The sequence below is a fragment of the Cimex lectularius genome, unplaced genomic scaffold (genome assembly GCF_000648675.2).
Source record: "Cimex lectularius strain Harlan isolate CLEC.00 unplaced genomic scaffold, Clec_2.1 scaffold89, whole genome shotgun sequence".
In the NCBI taxonomy this organism is placed as follows: Eukaryota; Metazoa; Arthropoda; class Insecta; order Hemiptera; family Cimicidae; genus Cimex; species Cimex lectularius.
Window position 1 is genome coordinate 1,450,076 of NW_019392722.1, and position 27,148 is coordinate 1,477,223.

At 34.0% G+C, this 27,148-nt stretch overlaps 1 protein-coding gene across 5 annotated transcripts in view; it reads left to right on the plus strand.

The window, feature by feature from the left end:
• The first annotated feature begins 311 nt into the window (after positions 1–311).
• The window catches only part of LOC106674102 (Niemann-Pick C1 protein), a 47,755-nt gene continuing 20,918 nt past the window's right edge, over positions 312–27,148 (plus strand). For 2 of the 5 annotated variants that reach the window (XM_014406611.2, XM_014406608.2), the window contains exons 1-10: positions 313–767; positions 8,121–8,268; positions 9,732–9,938; positions 10,614–10,767; positions 13,211–13,346; positions 13,766–13,961; positions 19,312–19,443; positions 22,820–22,954; positions 23,031–23,248; positions 24,279–24,380. In XM_014406611.2, the coding sequence (XP_014262097.1) occupies positions 705–767; positions 8,121–8,268; positions 9,732–9,938; positions 10,614–10,767; positions 13,211–13,346; positions 13,766–13,961; positions 19,312–19,443; positions 22,820–22,954; positions 23,031–23,248; positions 24,279–24,380 (1,491 nt within the window). In that variant the 5' untranslated portion in view covers positions 313–704. Of the gene's footprint in view, positions 768–8,120; positions 8,269–9,731; positions 9,939–10,613; positions 10,768–13,210; positions 13,347–13,765; positions 13,962–19,311; positions 19,444–22,819; positions 22,955–23,030; positions 23,249–24,278; positions 24,381–27,148 lie in introns of all 5 variants that reach the window. The other 3 variants (XM_014406609.2, XM_014406610.2, XM_014406613.2) reach the window with 3 other exon arrangements.

The following is a 27,148-nucleotide window of genomic DNA, read 5'->3' on the forward strand; positions in this document are numbered from 1 at the left end:
GGTTGATATATTTTTTTAATGTTTGACCACATTGTCAGGTTTTAAATTTATCTAAGAATGAATTACCATGCTGTATGGTATTAACAAGCCTGTTTGTCACATTTGATGTTTTTTTTATCGTTTAAAAAGTAGTAAAACGACATTGTTGATTTTTTGAACAGATTTTTAGACGGCCTTACTCCAATTTATTTGGATTGAATTTTTCCAGAACGGAACCAAATGAAACCGATGTTAAATGTTGACAATTGAAAAGCGTTTTTTTGACGTTTAAAAGACACACAAATTCAAAACTCGGTAAAAAAAATTCGCCCAAATTGTAGGTTTGTACAACAGACTTGTGCGAGACGGGACGAAGCGGCCATATTGGGGGTCGGCGATAGCCGTGTCGAGTGTTCGAAACGACGCCCTACTCCAAAGATTTTTTAGACCGACGGGACCTTGATTTCGAGGGCGCGGACCAGTCAACACTTGTACGGATCCGGGACGAGTCTCGACAAGCAGATCCTAAAGTTATTATTATTTTTTTTTAATTGAAATTTCCTTCAGAAGCCGCTCGTCTCTCAGATAAATCCTCTTCGTCCCAAAGTATCTCTCGTCTTGGCGAAATACGCTGACATGTACGTCGAACGCCTTTTATGACGACCACTGGACACAGCTCATCCCGTACAGCCTTGATCCGACACAGATCCGTACATTTAGAATAGATGAGGAAAATGGAACGTACTCTGCTCATTTTGACCGCCGTTTTCACCTCTTTCATCTTAATGGTGAGTCGACCTATTACCCAATTAAGCCAGTGACTTTTTTTTAAGTTTAAGACGTATTTTTTTAAAGTTCAGTCTTGATATAACGCAGTTATCAGAAGCACAATGGTTCGATAATTATCCTTTTCCCAGGCACTTAAAAATGAAAAAATAAAAAAAAACGACTAACGGTCGATTGAACAGATTTTGAGGTAATTCCGAAATTGCTTGTTGTTTTGAAACTTGTTATGCTCACTAGAATTCCAAGGCGTTTTTATCGATGACGAATGATAAACTGAATTAGTTTATTACGTTGTACAGATTTTACATACTTTCTGTATAAATAACGTGTATAAGGAAATCTTTTTAAGTTTACGTATACAAGTGGGTGAATCAAGTACATTTCTATCATTTATGCTATCGCCTGGTCGATAAGCTTTTAGTTTTGGGTCGTGGTCATAGTAAACGAACAAAACAACTTTTCTACTCACCTTTCAATGATAAACAAGTTTCAGGGATGTACAGTGTAAATTTATACCTCAATTTTCTTTCCGTTTTTGGATCCGGACACGTTTTGTTCAACAATTTATTTTCAGTATTTTCTGAAATGGCCCATTGACGAAGACTTTTGGCATCGGGCGCCTGGCGTAAAAGAAAAGTCTTCGTGGATGAATGGGTGAGGCGCTAGGTGAAGTTTCAAGGATGTACAAACTTTGATTTTTTTTCCGTGTTTGGATCCAGACACGTTTTGGTCAACAGTTTATTTTCAGTATTTTCTCAAGTGGCCCAATCATAAATACATTTGGCCTTGGGCGCCTGCCGTCTTTGCGAATGGTTGGGGTGAGACGCTAGGTGCCAGGCGGCTGGCGTACAAGTGAGAGAAAAGTCTAGGTGAGTTGGGAAGATGCCTGGCGACAGAAGATTAGAGGGTATAGAGGTAGTTCATTTTGTTTTTTGGGGTTGTGTAGTCCCTTTGTATCAGTTCAAACGAAATGAAAGTGGAAAAACTTTTTGTTAAGCTGGGTTTCCACTATGCGATAAAATCATTCGTGCAACTAAACGCAAGAATTGCTTGCCAAACACCTTGGGTTAACCATTTCCACGAGGTGAAACAAGGTTGCGTGAGACAGACATGCTATTTATAACTAGACAAACTGCTGTAACAATGTTCGCTATCATGGCGATACTTTATGTGTTATCATGACTTTGATCCACTCTGACACCGGCTCTTCATCTCAGCCTACAACCTTTAGTATTTTTCCTCTTTTTGCCATTTTGAAATGTGTAATCAGGATCTGAATCTCAGCGTCTTATGAAGTGGCCATGGGGAGCTGTTAGCAAAGTGATTTCTTCTTTAATTATTACATTAATCTATACATGCTTAGTGGTAATAATTGACCGTATGAATTATTACAATTAATTATACTTTTTATCTAAGGTCTTGGTTGGGACAAAAAAGCTAGTGTCATGAGTGGGATTTGAACCCACAGCCTTCGGCTCAGTACTGCTGCTCTAACCACTTGAGCTATCGTGACTTCGGTCCACTTGGACACCAACTCCTCATCTCCATCTATAACCTTTCAAATTTTCCCTCTTTTTGCCATTTTTCACTTTTGTTTATTATTATTATTTTTTGTTTATTATGCATTTTATCTTTAGCATCCCACAAAAATGGGTAGCTGTGATACATTCGATAAGTCGAATGCAGTCTTCCTGGTTCATTCTCGTACTCGAGACAAGTAGTACAAGACAAGTTACACAGAGAGAAACAGACAACGCGACAGACTTTGATACAAAACTGTCAGCTATGGAGTATCCTTGTGCCAAAAGTTTTGCAGCCCCGGTTAGCTCTCCACAATGCGAGACAAGTTTCGTGAGTGAGTTTTGCGCAGTGGAATCTCAGTTTAAGAGTTCAATGAAAAATATAGAAACCCATGCCTATGGAAGGTGAAATCCAGAGATTACTCATATAATACATTAAGGCAAAAGGTATGGGAAGAATTAGTTTTGTTTTTGAAGAAAAAAAGTCAATCCGAGTGCGAATATTGAGTAATTTTATTCATAATCTGATTGGGTACCAAGTTACATGCCGAATGTAAATTGAGGTGCCAAAGCAAAATGTGGCATCACCGTGAATAGGGGAAGGAAGTTGGACTCCTGAGATGCCAAAAGTCCGGCATTACCGGAGGCCTTAAGGCATTACCTGTCTGGTGTGTACAGTCCTGAGTATTTGAATTAAATGAAAATCGGTATGACTTGTTGATGTACAGTGGAGAGCAAAACTTCTTTTTTCAATGTAAATGGCTTTCTTCTTTCAGTCTTGTCCTCCACTTTTTGTAGCAGTTTTCCATAAGCTCAAGGTGTTCTTGGATGTTGGAGAGAGTTTGGATATTATTCAAGTTAGAGAACAAAATTACGGTGTCGTCCGCATAGATGGTGATGTGAAGTGTGTAGATGGTCAGCAGTATGATATACAGGATCGGACCAAGAATGAGGACTCTGTCTTGTATCAGTCTGACTTCTGAGAACTCGTTGACACACCTTACTCTGAATCAGCAGTTGATTAGATAGTATTTCAGGATAAGATAAGAAGAAATGAGTTAAAAGTGTTTAAGTTTATAAACCAGGCCGGGTGCCTGACTATCAAAAGTCTGTGCTACATCTAAGAACACCCCTAGCAATACCCTATTTTTCTTGAACAGAAAAGATTGTGCGAACTCTGAAACCTTGTTGGATTGTCGATTGTGGACAAGCAGAATTAGTGAAATGGAATGATTTTATGAATATCTAGAAGAGCTTTAAAATGAGTCTTTTGATAATTTTGAACTTTGTAGGAAGAAGGACGATGGGTCTATAGGAGGATATGTTGGGAGGTTTGTAAGTTTTAGGAGTATAATGACAGAATATTTCCATAAGTGAGGATAGTAGGTGGTTCGCACAATGACGTTATGTATATTGTAGTTGGGGATTTATTAATTTAACTTCAGGAGGATTAAAAGGAGGAGGCGTCCACTGGAATTAGCATCTCTGCTTCCTCATTCCAGATGCTTGGCATTTAAATCTCGCCTAGATATAAACTATATATCTTAATTACTTTTTGTACAAAAAACAGAGACTTGTATTTTCATAATTTTTTCACGTTTTGAACCATCTTAATATTGGAATAAACAATGCAAGTCAGCTGTAACTCTAACTCTGGGGATGAGCTTTTTTACATAAAGTACTTTGGCTGTACGAATTTTTTCGTTGAGTCTCGTTGATTGAGTCCTCTGACCCTGGCTGACTGACAGTCCCCTCAGTGAGACTGTCGAATTTTCCACTACTTCCGAGGTGATTGACAGTTGACTATTTGTCCTGATGGCTGTATCTTTCCTGGCTCTGGCTGACTTGAGTTCTCTCACTTTCCGCTGCTTTCAAGATACTTGATAGTCAACTCAACAGCATCATCCTGCTCTCCTATGAACTACTTGATTTGGTCTCAACTTTTTCGGCAATCCTAAGTTTATGGTTATCCTCAGCTTCCCTCAATAAATAACCCATAGTTTTTATTTATTTATTTTTTTTATTGGGGGTTATTTACCTGTCACTTTTCTTGGGTAACATTTCTTTGCTACTAGGTGGGCGACGTAGTAGGCGATTTAAAGCACCTTACAAATCATGTTTAAAATTCTTTACAACTATGTTTAACTTCTATTAAAAACTATTCCTACTTTATACTAAGACCGCTTACAAAACTATGTAATATTAGTTTGCAAAATATGTGTTTTTGTAATTTTCAGTTGAATGCACATGGAAATCAACTAGGATCCATATTACTACATCAGATCTAAAGAACGTTTGTTACAGAAAAACTCTGACTAAAGTCATATTTCAGAAGTAACAAATTTTGTTTGTTTCTTTTTGCACAAAAACAAAAATCAACTAAAATATGCTGTTTTGAAACTGTTTCATAAACATGTAGCCTATTTACATCCAGACCTGTTTTACTGCTTGCTTTTACTTTATTCAAGTTTTTAGGCCAGGCTAGTGGAATCGTAATATATGTGATATCAATCACGGCAGGAAAAACCTAATCCACATATTGCAATTGTCCGACTGGATGAATTTGGATAATAATCTGGAAATTTTGATCATTTGAGGAAATGATTTTTTTTTTAAAGAAGCAACTGGTTCTACTTAGTGAACCAATTTTGCTGTTGGCAAAGATGGTATTAATTTGATCATGTTGAAGATGTTTGAATTATTTAGATGAAAATTGGCCCAGTTTATTATTATAAAAAAAGTAAATATTATCATACATTTCTTCTATTATTATCATACATACGTCTTAATTCTTATCACCCATTGGGTGACATGGACAAGGGGCTAAACCACTTTACAATACTTTTTTATACTATTATCAATCCGCTGAGCTTCGAGCCCATAGCCACTTTTGCGGCGAATATGAGTCGTATGCCCTAAGTACTAAGCTACTGCTGCCTTCATTATTGCCAGCACCAAGATTTAAAAAATACGAATATGATTAATTTATAAGGAACGATACCAAGAATAGTAAAGCTTGCAAATTGATAGGGTGAATCATAGCAAGATAATGCAATTTTTTATAACTTAACAATGACAAGTATCTGGTACACATTTTTCTTTCTCTGATAGATTTATACTATCCCAAGTACAAGACCTTTATAAAAAAAAAGTTGTTTTAGCCTCGTTTTGTTATTTTATTTGAATAAATTAAGTATGTAAATATTCAATTAATTATACACAATTTTTTTTTAATTTCGAAAAAAAATTGTGTATAATTAATTGAGTATTTATATATTTAAATAGAAGCTGATAAAATTTAGTATTAATCTAGAATCACACCTGTGAATCGTACACAGTCCCACTAATCTAGTATAATCGTTAATAAAAAGTGTTTCTATATGAAGCCACGATTTGCTTACAATTAGAATAAAATCGGGTAGTCGAAATGAGAGGTTTGTGGCATGGGTGATCGAAGTCACGGTAGCTCAAGTGGTAGAGCAGCGGCGTATTTAGCCGAAGGTCGTGGGTTCGAGTCCCGCCTGTGGCACAGATTTTTCATTTAGGGAAAAAAAATTGTGTATAATTAATTGAGTATTTATATATTTAAATAGAAGCTGATAAAATTTAGTATTAAATTAAGTATGTATTATCTTCATCATCCGTCCTGGGGATTTGCTCTATGTGGTCATTGTAACCCCATGGGCTCGGGGGTTTTGGGGGAAAAGGCCATTTGGAAGTTCATAGTATTTGAATTCAGGACTTCAGGAACTGGGGCCTTCCAGCGATGATTCACCTTGTCAATGCTTTAACCGTTGCAACCACCAGTACAGGTGTTCTTTATAAATAATGTGTGGTGATTAGTGACAGTTAATCGATAATTATTTAGAAATCGTGAGATGCGGTCTGGTGTGATGTAGGTTTCAGAAAAACATTTTCTTTATCGTGCCAACGTTTCGATCTTTATTGAGATCATCTTCAATCATCTCAAGATTTCTAATATTTATAAATAATAAAAGAAAATTGTAATATTAGAGTCTAACATAATTCTTTGATTATCTTCATTTTTGTTTAATTTAATTTTCCATTTTAACTAGTTAAAATACTAGAACCTATTCCGTAAATGTAGGCTACAAATTTCTATCGCCTGTAACTATTTTTAAGCCCAGTAATTCAATCCCTCTCAAGTACCAGTAAAAATTCAAAGTCTTAAAGTTGAAACTATAAGAACATCCAGCTTTTACTCTCTTCTTCCACATTTAGGAAAAAATAATGTACTGGAATAAGTGGTAATCAGAAGCTCAGGGCCGCAATAAGAATTAAACAGAAAAGTTCAAATTGAGTTGAGGTTGCCTAATGTGAAACGTGAAGTTTACAGGCTGTCTAGGGGAGTGTTTACAGGCTAACAAAGATGGTTATTTTTAGCAGAACAGTGTACATGACCCTCTTGAATAGAGATCAATTTATCATCAAGTGAGGCATATAAAATAAGCAATAATGAGTATTCTAGAATGATCAACTATCTGGCTTCATTGTTGAACTTTATATTTTCGAGTGATTTGATGAAATTTAAATCAGGATTATTTAAAAGAATTTCACAGTTTAACTTGATGTATGGATTGCTGAGGCAGTAGTCAGCTAGCTACACTGAAGCTCTTGAAAATTCAGTGCTCTGAAAGTGTGTGTTTAGTTGGAAAGTACTAGCTCCTACAGACCCATCAGCCTTCTTCCTGCAATATACAAATTCCTCAAAAGACTTTTTTTATAAGCGAATAATACCCATCCTAGAAATTCCTAAAATAATTCCATCTAATCAATTCAGCTTCCATCCTTATCATTCTATGATCCAATAATGTTGCAGTTTTGTCCTGTGCTCTAGAGAATAAAGAGTATTGTTTGGGTGCATTCCTCGATGTAGTGTAAGCTTTTGATAACTGTCACCCGGGCATGCTTTATAAATTTAAACTCTTCCTACCCAATCCTTGTCATCTTATCCTGAAATCCTACCGACTGCTGCTTCAGAGTGAGGTGCAGTAACTAGTCCTCAGAAGTCAAACAGATACAAGTCACATGAGGAAGCATTCTTGGTCCCATCCTTTTTATCATCTACATGTACACATCGACTTCTGACCGACCTATTCACCCTAATACTATCATCATCACCACTTGATGATACCACAATTTTGTTCTTTAACTTGATTCCTATTCAAGTTACCTCCAACATCCAAGAACACACCTTGAGCTTATTAAATACTCGTAAGTAAAATGTACTCGGCATTTGTTCACTTTGGGGGGGGGGGCAACAGTTACCCTTCACTATGCATCGACAACAAAGAGATCCCAATTTCTGTTCAAGTCAAAAATTTAGGACTATACCTATACAGCATACTGGCATGGAATGCCCACTTAGAGATTTAAGAGACAACTTAACATAAGACTACAAAGAATTTTAGGATGAAAAACTGGTTTGATCATCAAAACTAAACTAACCTTATACAAGACTGCTGAGACCACTTAGGTCATATGGAGTGGAACTGTGGGGTTCCACTGTCATCCAGCACATCCGATCCTTACAATCAAAAATTTTCGGACAGATTTTGAAAGCTCTTTTTGAAAGACAAAAGTTTCACACCTCTCAACACATATCGTCGATGACCTCGAGACCTTGCCCCTTAATCTTTCACATGGTTGCCAGCATTGGCTGGTTTCTCATGGTATATCTTCCGGGTGCAGTACTGACATTTAGTGTTAGTGCTGCGACTGAAAAAACTTTTTTGATCTCATGTAATATGTACAAATATACATAGGGAAAATAATTTAAAAGAGTGTTTATTTATGAGTTCTAATTGATTTCAGGTGAATGGTAACTGCATCTGGTATGGTAAATGCCACACCCGGCCAATTACTGGTCTGCCACTTAATTGCAATTACACTGGACCAGCAAAGAAACTGAATAATCCAAAGGGACTTGAGTACCTTAAGAAGTGGTGTCCTGAATTTGTCAGTGAGTAAAATTTATTCTCATCCTTATAATATATTCCAATTAATTATTATTTTTGTCTAAGGTTTTTGGTTGAGATGAAAAATTAGTTTTATTAGGTTTCGTGGTCCGCTTGTCTAAATGAATTCTTTTCAATTAATTAAGGTTTTTAGTTGAGATAAAAAAGTCAATGGCACGAGTGGGATTCGAACCAACGATCTTCGGCTTGATACGCCGCTGCTCTACCACTTGAGCTATCGTGACTTCGATCCACTCAGACACTAACTTCCCCTCTCAACCCCACCTTATGCCAACCCCAACTTATCTCAACCAAAAATCTTAATTAATTGAAAATGAAAAATTAGTGTTACAAGTGGGATTTGAACCCACAACCTTCGGCTCAATACGCCACTGCTCTAACCACTTGAACTGTTGGGATTATTGTTACGGGTCACGGGTTCAAATCTCGCGTGTGACACTTATTTTTCATCTCAACCAAAAACCTTAGACAAAATTGATAATCAATTGGAATAATTAATATGGTCAATTATGACCACTAAGCAAATATGAATTAACCTATAGTATATTATAATCATCCTTATGTATGCCTCAGTAATGCTTTTTGTACTAAAGTATTATTTGCATTACAGTTTTTAATTTATTGCAAATCAGTCTAATAATAGCAACTTTTTAAAACTATGTACTTTGATTGTGATATTTTTCATACATACAGTGCCATTGCTTCCTTTTTTTTACAATTTTTCTCTCTAGAGAAAATTGTATCTCTTTTTATGGTTTATGATGAATGTGTCTTCTCCCAACTGACTTACAAATCATTACTTCATTTGAAATTTATATTTCAAAATGAATAATTTTGATCTAGTTTAAAAAATGCAAGACGTTTTCGACTTCAAATCGGCGAGGCCACTGTATCTAATTGACTAAAGTATAACCCCCTTCTGCAAAACTTGGGATTACAATAGCATTTTCGTTTTTGCTGTGTAATTCTAAATCTAGATTTTTAAAACATAAAGTTGATTTTGTTTGGGCAAAATAATTATTAAAATGCTTTAAAGCCTTGACAAAATAAAAAATACAGGTTTGTTACTTTAATAGCTCTAAGAATTGCAAATTCTTAATCTATAATAATTAATGTTATTTCAACTTATTAAAATTAAAATATCTCGTACTTGCCAGCGTTAGACCTTGACCTTTCGTCCCTACTAAATCTTGGCTCTGGGGCTAACAACAACTAGGTCATTTCAAAAAATTTCAAACGATATATTCTGTATTTTGTTTTCAAACATTTTTTTAAATGAATTTTGAGACTTAGTTGAACTTATACATGCTCATAGGAAATAATTGTGTGGAGAAATGACAGGAATTAAAAGGAAATTTACTACTAATCAATGATAACTATTGAGTCATAAGCATTATTTTTATAATTAATTTCAAGCTTGTCTAAATTTGATAATAATCAATTTCAGATACTGCCCAAGAGACTGAGACTGAAATATGTTGCGACACAATACAATTGGAAGATTTTGATAAAAACATAAACATAGCTAAAAGTTTTCTTCAACGTTGCCCTTCATGTTTCCATAATTTTCTTGCTCATCTCTGTGCTATCACATGCTCACCAAGACAGTCAGAATTCATTAATGTTACATCGATTGAAACTAATGAAAAAGGAGGTAAATATCAAACAGTATTTTTGAATTAAACTATGTGTTAATTTAGTCAACACTAGTTAACAAATTTTATGTATTATCTTTGTTTTAGTCTTAAGACTAACTTTATAAGACAGAGGGCGGCCATTATGTTTCTTATCCCATTCACTGAATATGTTATTAATTATTAAATTGAACTCATTTATTGTATTTGTCATTGCCTTTTTTGTTAAATTTCTGATCTTAATCAAGAATTTAAATAATTTGAATGAGAGACAAAAAAAAATCCCTCATACTACATTCAAGATGCTGCTTCAAACTGCTTTATATACATAATACATTTTTATTATCAATTTTTTTGAGACGATAAGCCGCCAAGCAGTTAAACCTTTAGACTATTTTTATCGGAATTTATTAAAGAATTACAGTGCTCTCTCAACTATCTGGAAGAATCGTTATAGAAAGGTTTATTTGGTTTTATATTTTTATTGGAAACTTTATCCTATTACCTACAATATTCTATTACATGGAAATTTATTTTTATTACATGCCAACATTTTGATCAGTATTTAAAAATATGCATGTATGCCACTGATAACATAAATCTCTAGAATAAGCGAGTTCAGACTGTGATGTATTATTGTTATTAATAATTGTATTATTATCAATTGAGTTTAATACATTTTTTTTTCTTTTCAGTATCTTTTGTCAACAGTTTAGATATTTTTGTTACAACAAACTATTTGGCTGGCACATTTAACTCGTGTAAAAACGTTAATGTACCAGCAATGGGTAATCTGGCTTTAGATGTAATGTGCGGTGATCATAAAGCCATAGGTTGCAGCCCCCTGATGTAAGTAATTTTTATCTTGTTTATTCTCATAATTAGGAAAATCTTCTTGATTTCCTTGAGAGAACAAACAGTAAGTCAGTCATTCAAAATTATTGGTGCAATATTTATAAGACTAAAATAAATTAATTCAAAATTTTTACTAGGTATACAAAATTACTACTAATTCCTATATTAAATTTGTAGATTTACAATTATTTAGTTCTATAAACATTGGTGAAACCGTTAATGTAAATTTTGTATTAAGAAATAAAGATATACTCATGAATAAGTGACAATTAATTAAGGTTTTCAGTTGAGATGAAAAAAGTTAATGGCACGAGAGGGATTCGAACCCACGACCTTCGGCTAGATACGCCGCTGCTCTACCACCTGAGCTATCGTGACCTTGATCCACTCGGACATCACGATAGCTCAGGTGGTAGAGCAGCGGCGTATCTAGCCGAAGGTCGTGGGTTCGAATCCCTCTCGTGCCATTAACTTTTTTCATCTCAACTAAAAACCTTAATTAATTGTCATGTATTAATTGGTCAAGCGGACCACGAAAGTAGTGAACTCATGAATAAGCTTGGGCATGATGATAAAACACATTTATATTTAAATAATTTTTAAAATAACAGCAGATTAAAGTTTTGGTAATTAATTTCAAATAACTATTAATAAGTAATAGCTAAAATAAATTTATTTCATTCAGGTTAGTGGGTTAATAAATTTACGTTAGAAAATTTTGTATTATTAAATAATGAAAGTTCAATTATCAAGTGTACTATACTACAGTGAAATTTCCCTTTAACGGACACTCTTGGGGAATGAAATAGTATCTACTACACAGAGGTATCTGCTTATGGGAAAAAAAAGAAGAAAAAAGTTTAGTATTACAGGATGGGATCTGGACTACAAGGTATTGAGAACTTTGAAACATCGAGTATTTTTAGCTTGAGGGTTTTTCAAATTTACCAAACAATACTTTTGAAGTTTAACACTCCTTTGAGATGAAAAATTTAGAGACATGAGAAGGATTTTTCATCTCAACAATGAATAATTAATTGAACTAGCAGTAGGTTTTCAAACTCTCCCTTGCCATCTCAAGTGGAAAATATGTGGTTAACAAGTTCTGTTTTCCCACCAGCTATCAACAATACTTAGTCAACGGATTTCAACAAAATAAAACTCATTTAGTTCATCCATTTTGCTAGGAGGCAGAAATATACTATCAGAAAATGCACCCAATGTAACCACCTTGTTCTTAGGATTTCGGATGTACTCGTCAGAGCAAAATTTTGTCAGAACTCGCATCTGCTGTAACCTTAGCCTAGTGGTCTTAAAAGAAATCTTATGTTGTATGTTGTGCCAACTTGAAGATGCTTTAAAATTGATTTGCCCTAAATGTTTTGTTGGAGCTTCTAAACCTTGTCTCAGATAAGCAGGACCAAACAGTGGTATTTTACAAGCCTGAACGCAGTAAAACTTGGTCTATGGCTGAACAACCATTAGGATTGGTCATTTCCATGTTTGTAAAATTTAACCAAAAGTCCCTTTTTGTTTTTTAGAATTTCACTTCCCTGGATCATTCCAATGTAAAATTTTGCAGCCAAGTCTCGCATAGTTAGTTTTTTACTTCCACTCACTTTAATTATATTAATTTTTTCTTTAAGTATTACACACACACAGTGGCATAAACAAATTCTATGAATATTAAGAAACTTTTTAAAGGCGAACAAAACACTTAGGGGGGACAGAGTTTCTCAGTAAACATTAATATTCTGAAAGCTTCTGTTTGTTTTTAGGGATTTTTAGAATCAAAATAAGAACTGTCCATGTCCATTATTGCACTGTCCATGTCCATTATTGCGAGTGTTTGCTTTAAAGATTTTGATGTGGGGAAATTAATGTGATGTTGCAGGGGAATCAGAATTTGTCTGTTCAAGGGAGGTGTCTGTTATGGGAAGTTTCACTGTATATGCTGCAAGTGACTGGTTTTACCTAGGATTGCCGATATTTCCCTTGATAGAATGGTTTTATTCTAATATTTTCTGTATGAGGTACAGGATTTTTCCCCTTCTTACTAAGGAAGTTTTCTTAATCTTCGAGAAAATAAACTTCCGGCTTATTTTATCCCCCTGAGGATTGAACATTGTACAAAAAATTCTTGTTTAAGGTGCTCCCAGATATGTGGGATTTGCCGAATGCCAAGCAAAGCTTCCTGAATCTCAACTAGTTTAGATGGGTGTTCGGTTAATCACCTAGCAACAATAGTCCGAGCTCGGCTCACTCAGCTGCACAAATATTCGCTGTTCCCGCACAAATCGGGTAGTTGTACAAACCCTATATGTGTGTTTCTCAAATGCTAAACCGACACTTGGCAAATATTCATCATTGGGCGAATCCCGCATGTCTGGAGGCATTAAGGATTAAAATGAGGTTTTAATATTCCTTATATTTTTAGATGGTTTAATTTTATGGGAGATCCTGACAAGAATGCTTATGCACCAATCTTAATGAACTATATACCTACAGAAGAGCCTACTAAAAATATAATCCCATTTAATCCAAAAATAATACCTTGCAATGTAGCTCTTGATGTAAGTATAAAATAAAACATTGCTTGTTTTGAAATATTGCTAATAATTTTAACCAAGTGATTTTTTTTTTTTTTATATATAAGTTTATTTTTGCTTAAATTACACATTTACTTTTTTCTTTGTGCCTTTAGTTTCTAGTAAGCCATTTCCTTTCATATTTTACTTTATCCCATTTATTGATTTATCGTACTAGTGAATCCACATTATAACCTACACATCCAACCTATTTTCCTTTACTTTTCCCAATGTGTAGTAGCTAAAATTTAAAATGCTGCAACTCCTCGTACAATGATTTACTCCATATTTATTCACATATAATGAACCATGCTTTTTTACTAAAATTACGCTTAAAAGTGAGCTTAAATATAATAAAAAAAACATTACTCTTAAACGTTAAATAATTTTTTTTTAATTTTTAGAAACACACACCGCCTTGTAGCTGTGTGGACTGTGAACAGAGCTGTCCGTCACCTCCACCACCAAAGCCACCATTTGAACCATTTATGATTTTAGGCCTTCCTGGCTTACCACTTGTGATGCTTCTTATCTTCGTAGGAGGGACAAGTCTGTTTCTTTCAGCTGTTTGCTGGGGCTCATCTATCTCGGCTGGCATCGGTGAGATTTTTGTTGCATCATTCTGGTTTGTTCTAAATAATTAACAGCATGATGGGCCGCCCAAGGGAAAAGGGATTTGAGTATTAATTTGTTTATATTATTTCCTAAACTTTTTGATAAAATGCACATAAGAATATTTTGAGTTTTTAAATTTAATTAATAGGAGTGTTGATGACCTGCTTACTATAAAACTAATTTTTGATTTATTGATATGGTGTATCTATACTACCAGGTAACCGGAGAATTTTGTGCAGGTTTAAAAGATTTAATAGTTCTCATAATTAAAATTAGTTCAGAAATATTTTATTGAGCTAAACAGTCTCCATCAGCATCTATAACATTCTCCCGAGTTACTAGCCCAGTTATGCCCTTTGTTACCCCTCAGAGGAGATTTTTTCCTGGAAAAAATAAAATAATCGGCCAGCACACTGTTTTCTGTTTTTTAATCCTTTTTGGCAAACAGTAAACCCCCAGGGTGAATTAACAAAACAGTATTAAACCTCATCCCTGTTCTTTTCCTTTCATTCTAGAGCATCCATGGCGATGAGAAAATAAAGTCCCTTTTTCACCTTTCTTTTCAACTTGTCTGTGCCGACCTGTCCAAGCTCGATCTGTCCCCATTGGCCAGCCCCACTCCTCGCTGAGCCCTGGCTGGGCCTCCTTCAGCTTCCAAATATCGGCCATGTGTCTTCGGCCTCTTCCAGTCCTCACTCAACCTTGCCGAGTCTGGTCACCTCAGGGCAAAGAAAAAGTTTTACCTTCAAATTTTCACTTGTACACCTTCTTATAAAAGTTCGGATCATTCTCCAGCTGTTAATGATTATTGAACTCCTGATTGTGCATCCATTGCTAAGAAAAGGTGCAAGTCAGATGAGGTCAGATCCAGAGAGTATGGAGGGTGTGCTAGGATTTCCAGACCAGGCTTCATTATCATCTCCTTTATCGTTCTGGCTACATAAAGTCACGCGATGTCCTGGTGCACCTTGTTCATGAGAACAGGTTGATTCTGAGCCAGGGCAAGACCCTCATTGCAATTGGCTTGAGTAGATTTCTGCAGTATGGTCAGGCCATGTGGCAGGAGCTTTCTTGTGCACAATGCCTTGTATATCACCAAACACAAAGCAACACTTGTTGTTGGTGAATATTTGATTTTTGTGCTTATGGGACAAGTTCATTTGTGGACAGCATGTTGTTGTTTACTGGATCCATTATTTATCCCATATGACAATGCGGTAAAAAAAATTTCTACTTTGGGTCATGAAAGTAACGAAAAGCAAATGTTTAGATGCTGAAGTTTGTTCTTTCCTCATCCTCCATGTCTTTTCTCAAGTCGATGCTGGAACGAATGGTTTTATCGTTTCAACATTGGCAAGCTTCTGACATGTTTGACTCTAATCAAGTTCACTGGCTTCCCTTAATTTGATGTCATTCAGGGCAGAAGGTCTACCATGGTCCAGATCATGGTTCATCTCATTCCCCTCATCATCATTCCCAGAAGCAAACTATTCTTTTGAGCATTACACTCACTATTTCATTGCCGAACTCAGGGCAAATTTATGAGCTGCATCCACCCTAGTTCTGAGCTTAAAATCTTAAATAAGCGCTGGGTTTTGAAGCCATGAGAAAGAATATTTTATATTTTACAGACACTTTTTCTTTATGAACGATGCATTTTCCTCTTAGTATTATGTGATATAAACATCTAATCTTTCTATCTAAATATAAAATGATGATTAGTGGTATTAAAACAATAACGAAAAACAGTACAAACTTGTCTGGTTACCTGTTATTTTAAAAAATTGAGTAATGCTGTTAAAAGGTTAAGGGTTTCCTGGAAGGAAGAGTAGATGTAATTAATTTCCTTTATTTAACCAGATCATTTTGTTATCATGGTCGGAAAAAAAGCTAGTAAAAATGCTATAATTTCGATCACAGTTCATAAGATATACATATATCATATATGTCAAAACAGAAAGTCAACAAAAGTTAGACTTGTTATTTGAATTGTCCACATGTGTTAACCAGCTAAAAGTAAAAAGTTTTATTTAATATATTTTTTAACGAATATGATGTTGCAACATAAATACCATACCACAATAGTAAATGCATTTCACTATATTCATATTTTTTCATTACTAAATGTATTTTTATATTAAATAGAGCAGTATAGAGGAATTACTATAAAAAGTTCTATTTTTGCAAATATTTAAAAAAATTACAACTCTGTTGAAAAATTAATTAAGTTATACAATAATTATGTAGCCTTCTAAATTCACAACGTTCCCCGCCATGCTGAAGCATTTTTCAGGACAATTTTTCAAACATAGAAACTAAAGATAAATACCTACAAGGTAAAGATAGAACCTAATAATTAATTGTAGTCATTGCTATTTTTTTAAATTTATTTTTTATTTTTTTTATTTATTTATTTTTGTTTTTGCGATGTAATGTTTCCTGCTGATAGTAGTACATGCAGAGCAGTAATTAGTTTTCAGTGAGTATTTCATTCATTAGTGCTAAAATATTTCAAGAATATATCTTCCATAAATAAGACATATACGTAATGTTTTCATAGATAATTACATACATTTTGTGATCAGCTCAGCTCAAGCAATGGATGAAGCGAACATGGCCTTTAAAATGCCCTATTCAATTTCAGTGTAAGTTGTTATTGTTAATAGTTAACTCATTGAGGATGGTGAGCGTGATATCGCACTCTCTTCAAATTTTGACTGAAGTTTGAAGCAGAAGAACCTACGAGAGGTAGGGATGAGTGTGATATCATGCTCTCCCTACCACCTCACTCGGGGAACAAAAGCTGACCGTCCTGAAAGGGTTAAGTAAACTAGTTGAACGGATGTTGGGTGTCTGAACCACTTTTCAAATTTTTTACTCAAAAATTATTCTCGTATAAAATCAAAAAGGCTATGCTAGGATATTTTATATTTATAAATACCTGGAGTTTTATTATTTGAATATTATATTATGAAAAATGTATAAAAGTAATTCCTGTCATACTCATTGGTTGTTACGGATATCAAACCATTTTACAATACTTTCTTTTTACATTGTTTGTTCCAACACACGTCCAAACTGCGCAGTTGAGTTTGGCTGTTCCAACATGCTACAAATGCAAACTCAAACTGTCAAGGCTGTTTCAATATGGTTTCAGGCCAAGTTTGTAACCCGTTGACCGTCAAAACAGTCCGAGCGATCAGAAACTTGCACGGACCCTGTGCTTTTGCTTTCATCAACTCAGAAAATTCTTATAACTAGAGCCCGGTATTTATTTGCAATAACAGTCCTCAAAAGTGCAAATTTTCTTTAAAAATATTAAAATACCCAGGATAAATGTCAGAAACATTACCCAACAATAATCGAATATTTTCTTTTTAATATGCAGTGAAACTTCTCTTAGTAGACACCTCTCTTGAAGGGAAAAATACTGATTCTCCCATTAGTTTCTTCACATTAAAATCTTTCTTCTATAATGCAGACACTCCTAGTAACAGAAGCAGACAGCTTTTTAAACTATATTCTGACTGTAAACTCTCCCCAGAGCAAACTGAAGCCTCCAGAAAATGAATTGTTTCCTTTTTAGTGTTTTGTTCACCTTCCAATATTTTCCTAGTATACCTAGATTTATGCACTTTTCTAACATGTTTAAGAATTTCTTCATTGTGTTTGACAATTAAAGAAAAAATATAATTAAAGTGAGTGAAAGTTAAAAACCAAGAGTGCCAGATTTTCTGTGAAATTTTCCATCGGAAACACCCAATCAAATGAAATTCTAAAGAATAAAAAGAATCCTTTGGTTATAAAAAAAAACTAATAATCAGTGTTTCAAAGGTCTAAAATTCTAGTAATCCACATTGTGGTCCATCTTGTAATACTAAACACTCTTATCCCAAAAGCTGACACCTCTGTATAGTAGACAATATTTGGTTCCCCAAGAGCGTCCGTTATAGGGATGTAAGCATTTTTTTTTCCGGTCTAGTATATTCATTTTGAAATGAAATAGAAACTAATTACTTGTCACACAAAGCATATAATCAGAAAAAGGACGGACTTTTTTTTTGTTAAAATGAAGCCCCTATTTCCTTCAACAACTGGTATATTTTGTGAAAATTAATTTTTCAGGAAAAGCAAAAAAAAGCACCTAGAAGTTTTTGAAATGAGGAAGCCTCAATTCTGAAAATAAGATGCCAATTATTTCAAATTCTATTGGTAAAATAATAATAACAATTTCAAATTTGCAAAAATATGCAGTATAAAATTTGAACCATTGTACTTCGGAGTTATGATTTGGATAAATGTCTGATTAAAATTGTTCAGGTCTTCCAAATCCTTACTACAAAATAATAAACAGTGCACAATATATTTAATTTTTTATGTTAATTTATGTTTACAATCTTATAAACCATACAAATGTACAAACCATACAGTTTGACTGTAGGAGTCCGACATTGGAAAAAAGCAATTGAACATAGTTAAGAATCCACAGTTGACTGAAACTAGTTTGTGATTGGGTGTTGGAACAAACCTGTTATTCTCAAATAAAATAAAATTCCATGGTCTATGCCAGCATACAAACGCAGAACATATAGTGTGGCAAATACGAAATCGGTCGCTCTACCCACTTATTCTGCCTGTTGCATGTACCAAAAATGGTATATGTAGCATGGAAATTTACTCATAAATAGCTTGGCAGGGAACGTGTTAAAACTAACAAGCGGTCACAACAGTTTTATTCCGTCTTAAGTGTACATTTTAAATGAGTATCAGAGAATCAGTGAGTGAAAATATTGTCTTAATTTCTTGCATGCGTTTTGTACTCTTATCTAACTGAATGCATATTGCTTTATTTTATGTTCTCAGCATTTCAACAATATAATTTATTTACTAAAAATGTTTCAAGAGTTTAATTAAAATACGATTAATAAAAATAAATAAATAAAACCTTTGGGATACCATCATAATAAAAAAAAAAGATTAATTTTATTGACTTTCTGGTTGGTCCTTCATTTTCATGGCTCACATCCGAACAACATCATAAATCATTTCAAGATAATTTTCGCTTATGCCATCTCCATAAATAGGTTCACTTCATTCGTAGTTCTATCTTCATTAGGTAGTCGGAGTTAGCAAAATTTAGCTTAATTTTAAGAACTATTGTTATACACGGGACTCCTTATATTTTGTAGAACAATCCATAATAATGGGTTCCTCGAATAAAAGAAACAAAAAGCAATTTAAGTTTTTTTTATAACAAAAAAATATATACAAATAAATTTGCAGGATTGACTTTATATTGTATTCTAGAACAGTTACTTATTAGGCGAATTTGTAGCTGTAGCAGTCCTGAGGAGAAGGAAAGAAGACCATGCAGCAGGAAGTGTTGGCAGAAGGTTGGCTGGAATCAACTCACGAATTGCAATGGCTGCCGATGATGAATCGAGTCCTTTACAATCAAAGAGATCCAGTAGGTCTTTTTTAACAAAGAAAAATCTACGGATCAGACAAAAAAAATTTATATGCTTTACCCCACCAACCAGCTTATGTGATGTTTTGTGCTTTCTGATGTTGCTTACCATTTGATTTTGTCCGGAACATTAGTCTAGTCTTTTTTCCATATAGCTATTTATTTAATGTATGGGCCCATGTGTGTGTGAGTGTACGTACGCTTAGTGTACGCAGTATGCATTACGTTACATGTACACAATACAGAGTGAGAGAAAAATCAATATTTTTATACTACTGCACCTATTTCAAATTCTATATTCTTAATGCTTTTTTTCCTAATGCTTGAATGTTTTCTATAGATGAGCACCTGGAAGTTAATTTTGTGGAAATTTAATATTGGATACTCGTACAATTCATTGGAGGACTATATACATGGTTACATGGCATTAGAAATTTTCTTTATCAATATTTGATTACAGAATTATAAAATGTTATGGTTTGTGACTGTCTAATAGTGGTTATTTCATTAACAAAATGTGTAAATTGTTTAGACATATTGGTTGTGTGCATAAGTTTATCGGTTTTCAGGAAAAAAGTCAAACTTTTAACATATAAATTTATTTTATTTTTAATCCAAAACAAAATTTCCTTCATTTCTATAACATACTACCACGTTCTGGTGGCAGAAATAGCCACTTTCTCTAAAAGTCTGATGCATTAGGTGAGAAGAAACTTGTAAATCAGATTTTCAGAGCATTTTGGTTCAAAAATTCCCCACCTTTTAAGTTATTGTCTAGAGAGTGGAACAAGTAAAAATCGGAAGGAGCAAAATCTAGAGAATACGAGGGTTGGGCAACTGCTGCCAGCCTATCTTGCAATTTTACTCTATGTGGGACCTGGCGTCATGGTGTAACATGACATTGCGTCTGTGTACCCTTTTTTGGTTGACGTTATTCCTTCAATGCTGCCCCAACCTCTAGTACGTTGTAGAGGGTGTGCGCATCAACCCCAATAAATTATTCCTCAAATCATACCAAACAGACAATAGGACCTTTATTGGGTGCAGTCCTGCTCTTGATATCAATGGCGATGTTTCATATTTCTTACAAATGATCCTTCAGCATTTACATTTTTGTAAAAGGCCCACTTCTCATTCCCAGTGACCAAAAAGGAAATAAACTTTTACAATTTATACCTAGTCAGGAACAAAATGGTTTCTTCCATGTCCTGAGCAAAACTAGCCCAGAGTTTGTATTCTTCTTTCTATTGCTGTGTGACTTGCAATCTCTCCGACAGCTTTGCAGTTTGTCCTCATCCTCCTCCACTAAGTCGTCTTTAACTGTTAGACTTTCTATAATGAACTTTGAGTCTTTTCTATCCATTACGAAAACCCTTGACCACATACATTCAGTTAGCACGTTAACTTCATAAATTACTACAGGCATCCTCCATTCTATGCCCGTGTTCTAACTCGTACAGCGAGGAATGCCTCAAATTAATTTTATCATGTCTCCATATCATTCCATTGTTAAAATCTTTTTCTATAGGGCTTTTCCCACCTACCCAGCTAACAGAATAATAAAGGATCGCCCTTGTAAGGGCCGAAATTTAAAACACACACACAATACACAGGATGCATCAAAGAAAGAGTGAACAAGTAGTATTATATATTAAACAATACATTTGGTAGGATCGGGGATGTAATCCAATGAATGTTCTCGTGTCGAAACTACGCCAATCGTTCAGTGTTTTGTTTCATCTTCCTCAGAGCGAGATTCTTAGTGAGTATTTAAATTGTTTTCTCTTATCAATATGTATAAATCTTTTTCTCTTTTTTTTGTAATTTCTTATTTTTTATACTAAGTACAATGTTTTTTTAATAAATAAACCGCTTTTTACAAACTATTATCACAGATAAAATAATAAGAATGTAAACAAAGAGGACTAGTTTAAACTTATTTATTAAAAAAACATTGTATTTAGTATAAAAAATAAGAAATGACAAAAAGATAAAAAAAAGGTTTGTACACGTTAATAAAGGAAAAGAATTTTAAATACTGACTGAGAATCTAGCCCTGAGGAGGGTGAAACAAAATGCCGAAAACTTGGCGTAATTTCAACACCAGAACATTCATTGGACCACATCCCTGATCCTGCCAGATATATTGGTGAATACAGCTGGTCGATCACTTTTGCATCAGTATTTATACATTGATCAAATATAATTTGTTCATGTATCGTTTGAAGATAAAACTATATATTGTTGTATCATTTTAAAATACTCCTTGTTATGTGAAAACCCCCATAATATTCTGTTCAAAATTGCCATTTTTGCACTATTTTCTCATCAATTTTGACTTTTAAAGCAGAAATTTTCTTCAAAACTAGTACACTACACAATATCATTCTCATTTTCTGAAATGACCGGGTATTTATCACTCATACAAAACATGGTGCCATTAACAAATTGCTATAATGTGTCACTTAAAAAAAAGGAAATTTAAAAAAATTGGTTTTGTTATAAATTAATATTTTTGATGTCCCATCTGACTTCAGTTTATTTGTTGTTAGCATAAATAAACCTGGTTTAACTTCTTCAATCAATTATACACGATAGAAACTGAAACATTTACCCTTTATATATACAATTTTTTTTTCAAATGTGAATTTTAAAAACTTCAATTAATACACTTTCTTGAACTGAATAAGTGTATTGAAATTACCAGTGTTCAAATCAATGTTGTACTTCACTGAATGTTCCTGTTCAAAATTACAAAAGGTTAAATTTACTGAATTGTAGACAAAAGATTTGATTCTTCCGTTAAACATATGTCGTATAATGATTACTACTTGAATTCCACAAAATAGAAATGTATTTAGGCTAGAGAAATTCTATTACGAGCCTTTCCTCAGCAAGTCATGTGGCTTCTGCACGATAAATAGTCTTCGACCTATTGAAAATATTGATATGGCATTTAAAAACGGTTATTAATAAAAAACTGAGTTTGGAAGAGTAAAAAATAAGAAAAAATGTAAGATGGTTGGTTTCTGGACATAATCGTAAAGTTGTCTTCATGTTTGCAATTTGCATTTCTGACTTACCAACTTTACTTCTGTTTTTCTTTCTTTGTTGTTAAAAGTATTGCACTAAATTACTAGTAAGCTTTTTCATTTTATGAGCCTAAATTAAGTGATTAAATTTTCCAGTTTCATATTTTATTGTATTAGTTTTTATTTTATAATTATGTATAATTTCAAACTGGTTTTATGCATGTTGAATTTGTTTGCATGGGGGAGTAAAATACTACAATTTGCTATTGTTAAATCGTTTCTTTATTAAGCATTAGTATCTTTTAAATAGTTTGTTTCGTAGAATTAATAATGCTGTTATGCAGGTGTAGTGTCCTCGTCTGACGAAAGGCAGAATGAATCCCCTGCTGTAGCCGTCGCTCGACCGTCATCTCTTCGTGAGAGGTTGGGAAACCGATTGGAAATTTTCCTACAAAACTCTTTCAGGCGCCTCGGATTTGGTAAGTAGTATCAATTCTACATTCTGATTTACGTAAACAATATTCTATTAGTTCGTTGTTTTTTTTTTGTTTTCAGCTTGTGCATCGAACCCTTGGCTCACACTTTTCCTGGGTTTTTGTGTTGTCGTTGCGCTTTCTCACGGCATAAAATACTTGGAAATAACTACAAACCCTGTTGAACTCTGGGCTTCTCCTCATTCCAGGGCTCGTCAGGAAAAAGAGTTTTTTGATCAAAACTTTGAGCCTTTCTATAGGACTGAACAAGTTATAATAAGTGCTGTTGATTTATCCACTGTAAGAACAGTTTTGAAACTTTACTTTCACATTAAACTTTTAACTCATTATGTATTTAAAAACTCATAACATAATTATTGACTAACATATGTTACAATGAAGTAATATTTTGAACATATGGTTCAACGGAGTTGTTAGCTAACTGGACAGCATTCCTATCAATTCATAAACTTTTTCCCAATAAAAAAATTGATTAGGGTTGATTAAACTTATTAAAGTTTAATAATTATTGTCTGAATTTCATTCTAATTCAAAGCTTAATTTGTTCTTTTTATAGTGTGCTGATTTGAATTTTTGAATGTACAGTACTCACTCTCAGTAATGTGAACTCATTGCTGCAGGGGAGTATTCAAATGTTTGAAAAATTCTAATTACAGAGAGTGTTAAAAAAATACATGCAAATGAAAAAAAAAAAGAATACTGTCAATTTTTCTTTTTTCTTTAAAAGTTTTATTTTATTTTATTTATTTAACATTTTCTTCGTTGCTGCTCCCTCTTTTCGTAGGCATATCATAATTAATACAAGAAAAATTTCGAGTGATCTAAAGTGATCTTTTTTAGTGAAATGAGGTGAGGGATTCACTGAACAAAATAAATTGTCAAATTCTTACAGTCTAAGCTAGCCTTAGTCTTTCATATGACCCCTCTCACTCACTCTCTCTCCCTCCCTCCCTCCCTCTGGGAATTGTGATAAAATAATTTTTTATTTACTATATATTTAATATACACAAGTTAAAAAAAAAAAAAAAAAAAAAAAAAAAAAAACTGTGAAACAAGTAGGTTGAGGTTGAGTCATGGAAGCAGGGCGGTAGAGATTCCGAAGACTGTGGGATCTAATCCTATCTAAGTCCATGTCACTCTTCTTGAAACCAATTTTTGAACTCGATTAAACTGTTTATTACTGTTGGTACTAAATACTACAAAACTAAGTTAAATTTTTCATTAGTTTTACAAATTAAAATTTATTGTTGAAAAATTGTCAAATGTTAATTGCCATTTATACTTACATTAATAACAATTTTTGTTATAGGTGAAATACAATACATCATCCAAAGGTGAAGTGGAGTTTGGACCAGTTTTTCATAAAAAATTTCTGCTCGATGTTCTCGATCTACAACAATCTATATTAGCAGTATGTCGTTTTCTTATTGAATTTAATTTATTTATATTATTTTAAATATTTCTAAATCGTTTGGATTCCAACGAGGATTAACCCATTCCCATATTACCCATTTTTCACTCAAGGGCACGTTTACTGTTATGGCATTTTTAAATTTTGTGTAAAATAAAAAAAATTTCTTACCATAGCTTAATCTTAATTTTAAAAAGGAAGGATGATTTATTCTCAACTTAATATTTTAATATTCTCATGGGGGACTTAATTTTTCCTACTAAAGGATAGCCTAAAAATGAAATAATTTAATACAAATAATCCATAATCGTAACCAGAAAAGTTATTGCAGTTTTTTATCTGTTATTGTTTTAATAACGATAATCAAAATTTCATTTTGTAGAACAATTAGTTTACATCATGTTATTTTGATATAATATAGACAATGTGTCATTCATAAAGAAAAAGTGTCTTGAACAGTTCAGCATTAATTATAAAATATTTTCATTCTCATAGTTTCAAAATTGTTAATTCACGCATTCTTATTGTATGAAATTTGCACTGACTTTGGTGAAACAGCAAGTGTACTGTTCAAAAGTAGTTCAAAAAGTTTGCTTCTGGGAATGAGGGGATTGAAAATGAACCACGCTCTTAGTAGACCTGTCTTGAATGATGGCAATTTGAGGGAAGCAGCTTGCCAGTGTTCACCATAAACGATGAAACCATTTGCTCTAGCTTATCATCTTTGGAAAATGTGGAAGCTGATTTCCTAATAAATTAACTGACAATAACGAGCTTCAGTGTCTAAACATTGATCAGGACTACTTACGGCAGGAATAATCGATCTTGTACAGTAACACTGGTAGATCGTACTATTTCCTCTCATCAAATAACCCGACACGAAAACAAAATATTCACCAACAAAAGGTGATGCTTTGTGTTTTGTAGAGTACAGCAGGTATTGTGCTCTACAAACTCTTGCCACTTGGTGAGACCAACACAGAAATCTACTCAAGCCAGGTGTAACGAGTATCTCTTGCCCTGGCCCAGAAACAACCTGCTATCTTGAAAAGAAAAGGTAATTTTTCACTGGGACTAGAGAGACCTCATACAGCCAGAATGGCAAAGGAGGTGATAATGAAAGCCTGGTTGGGAATTCTTACGACACCCTCTGTACTCTCCGGTCCCATCTAATTTTTTACATTTTGTTTTTTCAAGCCTTTTTAGTTCATGATTCTATTTGAATCTATTGACATGTTTGCTGATGAGTCCTCTGGACCATCCCTTGGTTTTTGACAGATGGATAAAAGGAAATGTAGGAGTAAAGATTAGAGAAGGGGAATCCCCTGATAGCCTTGGATTTATTGATATTATGAGTCCATTTTCAACGGCCCAGGAACTGATGGCAAGATGGAGATTTGAAGGTCATGACGTGGAAAGTAGAGATGGATTTGATGTACCTACTACATAACTTGATCCCTGTGATGAAATAACAAGTTGAACAACATGAAACAAAGCCTAGTACGCACTGGGATTCTTTGTTCTAACTTTTGTCGCTGAGCTGCATCCGGGATTCATTTTCTTGCGGCCAGGACACTCCGCAAATGATTTCAATTCAATAAATCTTGAATCTGGTGTGCTGAATTTTAGTATTTTTTTGTGCAACATTGAGTCAGTGTGGATATGAATCAAACCGAGGGGACCTCTCAACCATTCTCGCGCATTGTTTTTTATTTTTTTAATTAATGTTTTTTTTGGGGGGGGGGTTCATTAAAATGCAGACAACAAATTCCACTTCACAATTGAACGATGATTTGCAAATGCGGCGATGTTTAGCAAATGGGACGATTCCTCGGAAGAATACAAAGATAGGGGAAAACAGCAGACACTGTGGTTGATTCAGCCCAAAAAGATGAAGTTAGGCTTCCACAAGAGCCTCCACTTGCGAGGAAATGAAGACTTATAGCTCGGCTGAAACTGGGACCCTAAAATTTGTCTCCTTTTTCGAAATGTGTGGACCAACCATTTCCAAAAGAAATTCGAAGTCGAATGGACTCATCATATTTCATATTTCTTACAAATGATCCTTCAGCATTTACATTTTTGTAAAAGGCCTACTTCTCATCTCGTGACCAAAAAGGAAATAAACCTTTACAATTTATACCTAGTCAGGAACAAAACGCAACGGTTTCTTCCTTTGTCCTGAGCAAAACTAACCCAGTTTGTATTCTTCTTTTTATTCTCTCCAACAGCTTTGCAGTTTGTCCTCATCCTCCTCCACTAAGTGTCTTTAACTCGTTAGACTTTCTGTAATGAACTTTGATTATTTTCTATCCATTACGAAAACCCTTGACCACATACATTCAGTTAGCACGTTAACTTCATAAATTACTACAGGCATGCTCCATTCTATGCCCGTGTTCTAACTCGTGCAGCAAGGAATGCCTCAAATTAATTTTATCATGTCTCCATATCATTCCATTGTTAAAATCTTTTTCTATAGGGCTTTTCCCACCTACCCAGCTAACAGGATAATAAAGGATCGCCTTTGTAAGGGTCAAAATTTAAAACACACACACACACAATACACAGGATGCATCAAAGAAAGAGTGAACAAGTAGTATTATATATTAAACAATATATTTGGACTCATCCGAACAAAATTTCAGAATCCCATTCCGTTTTCCAATCTCAGTGGGTCAAGATTATCGTGCCCATGCTTATTCTGATCCTTGAATATCCCATGAATCCACCACTCTGATGGCTTTTTGTTAGCTTTTTTTTTTACT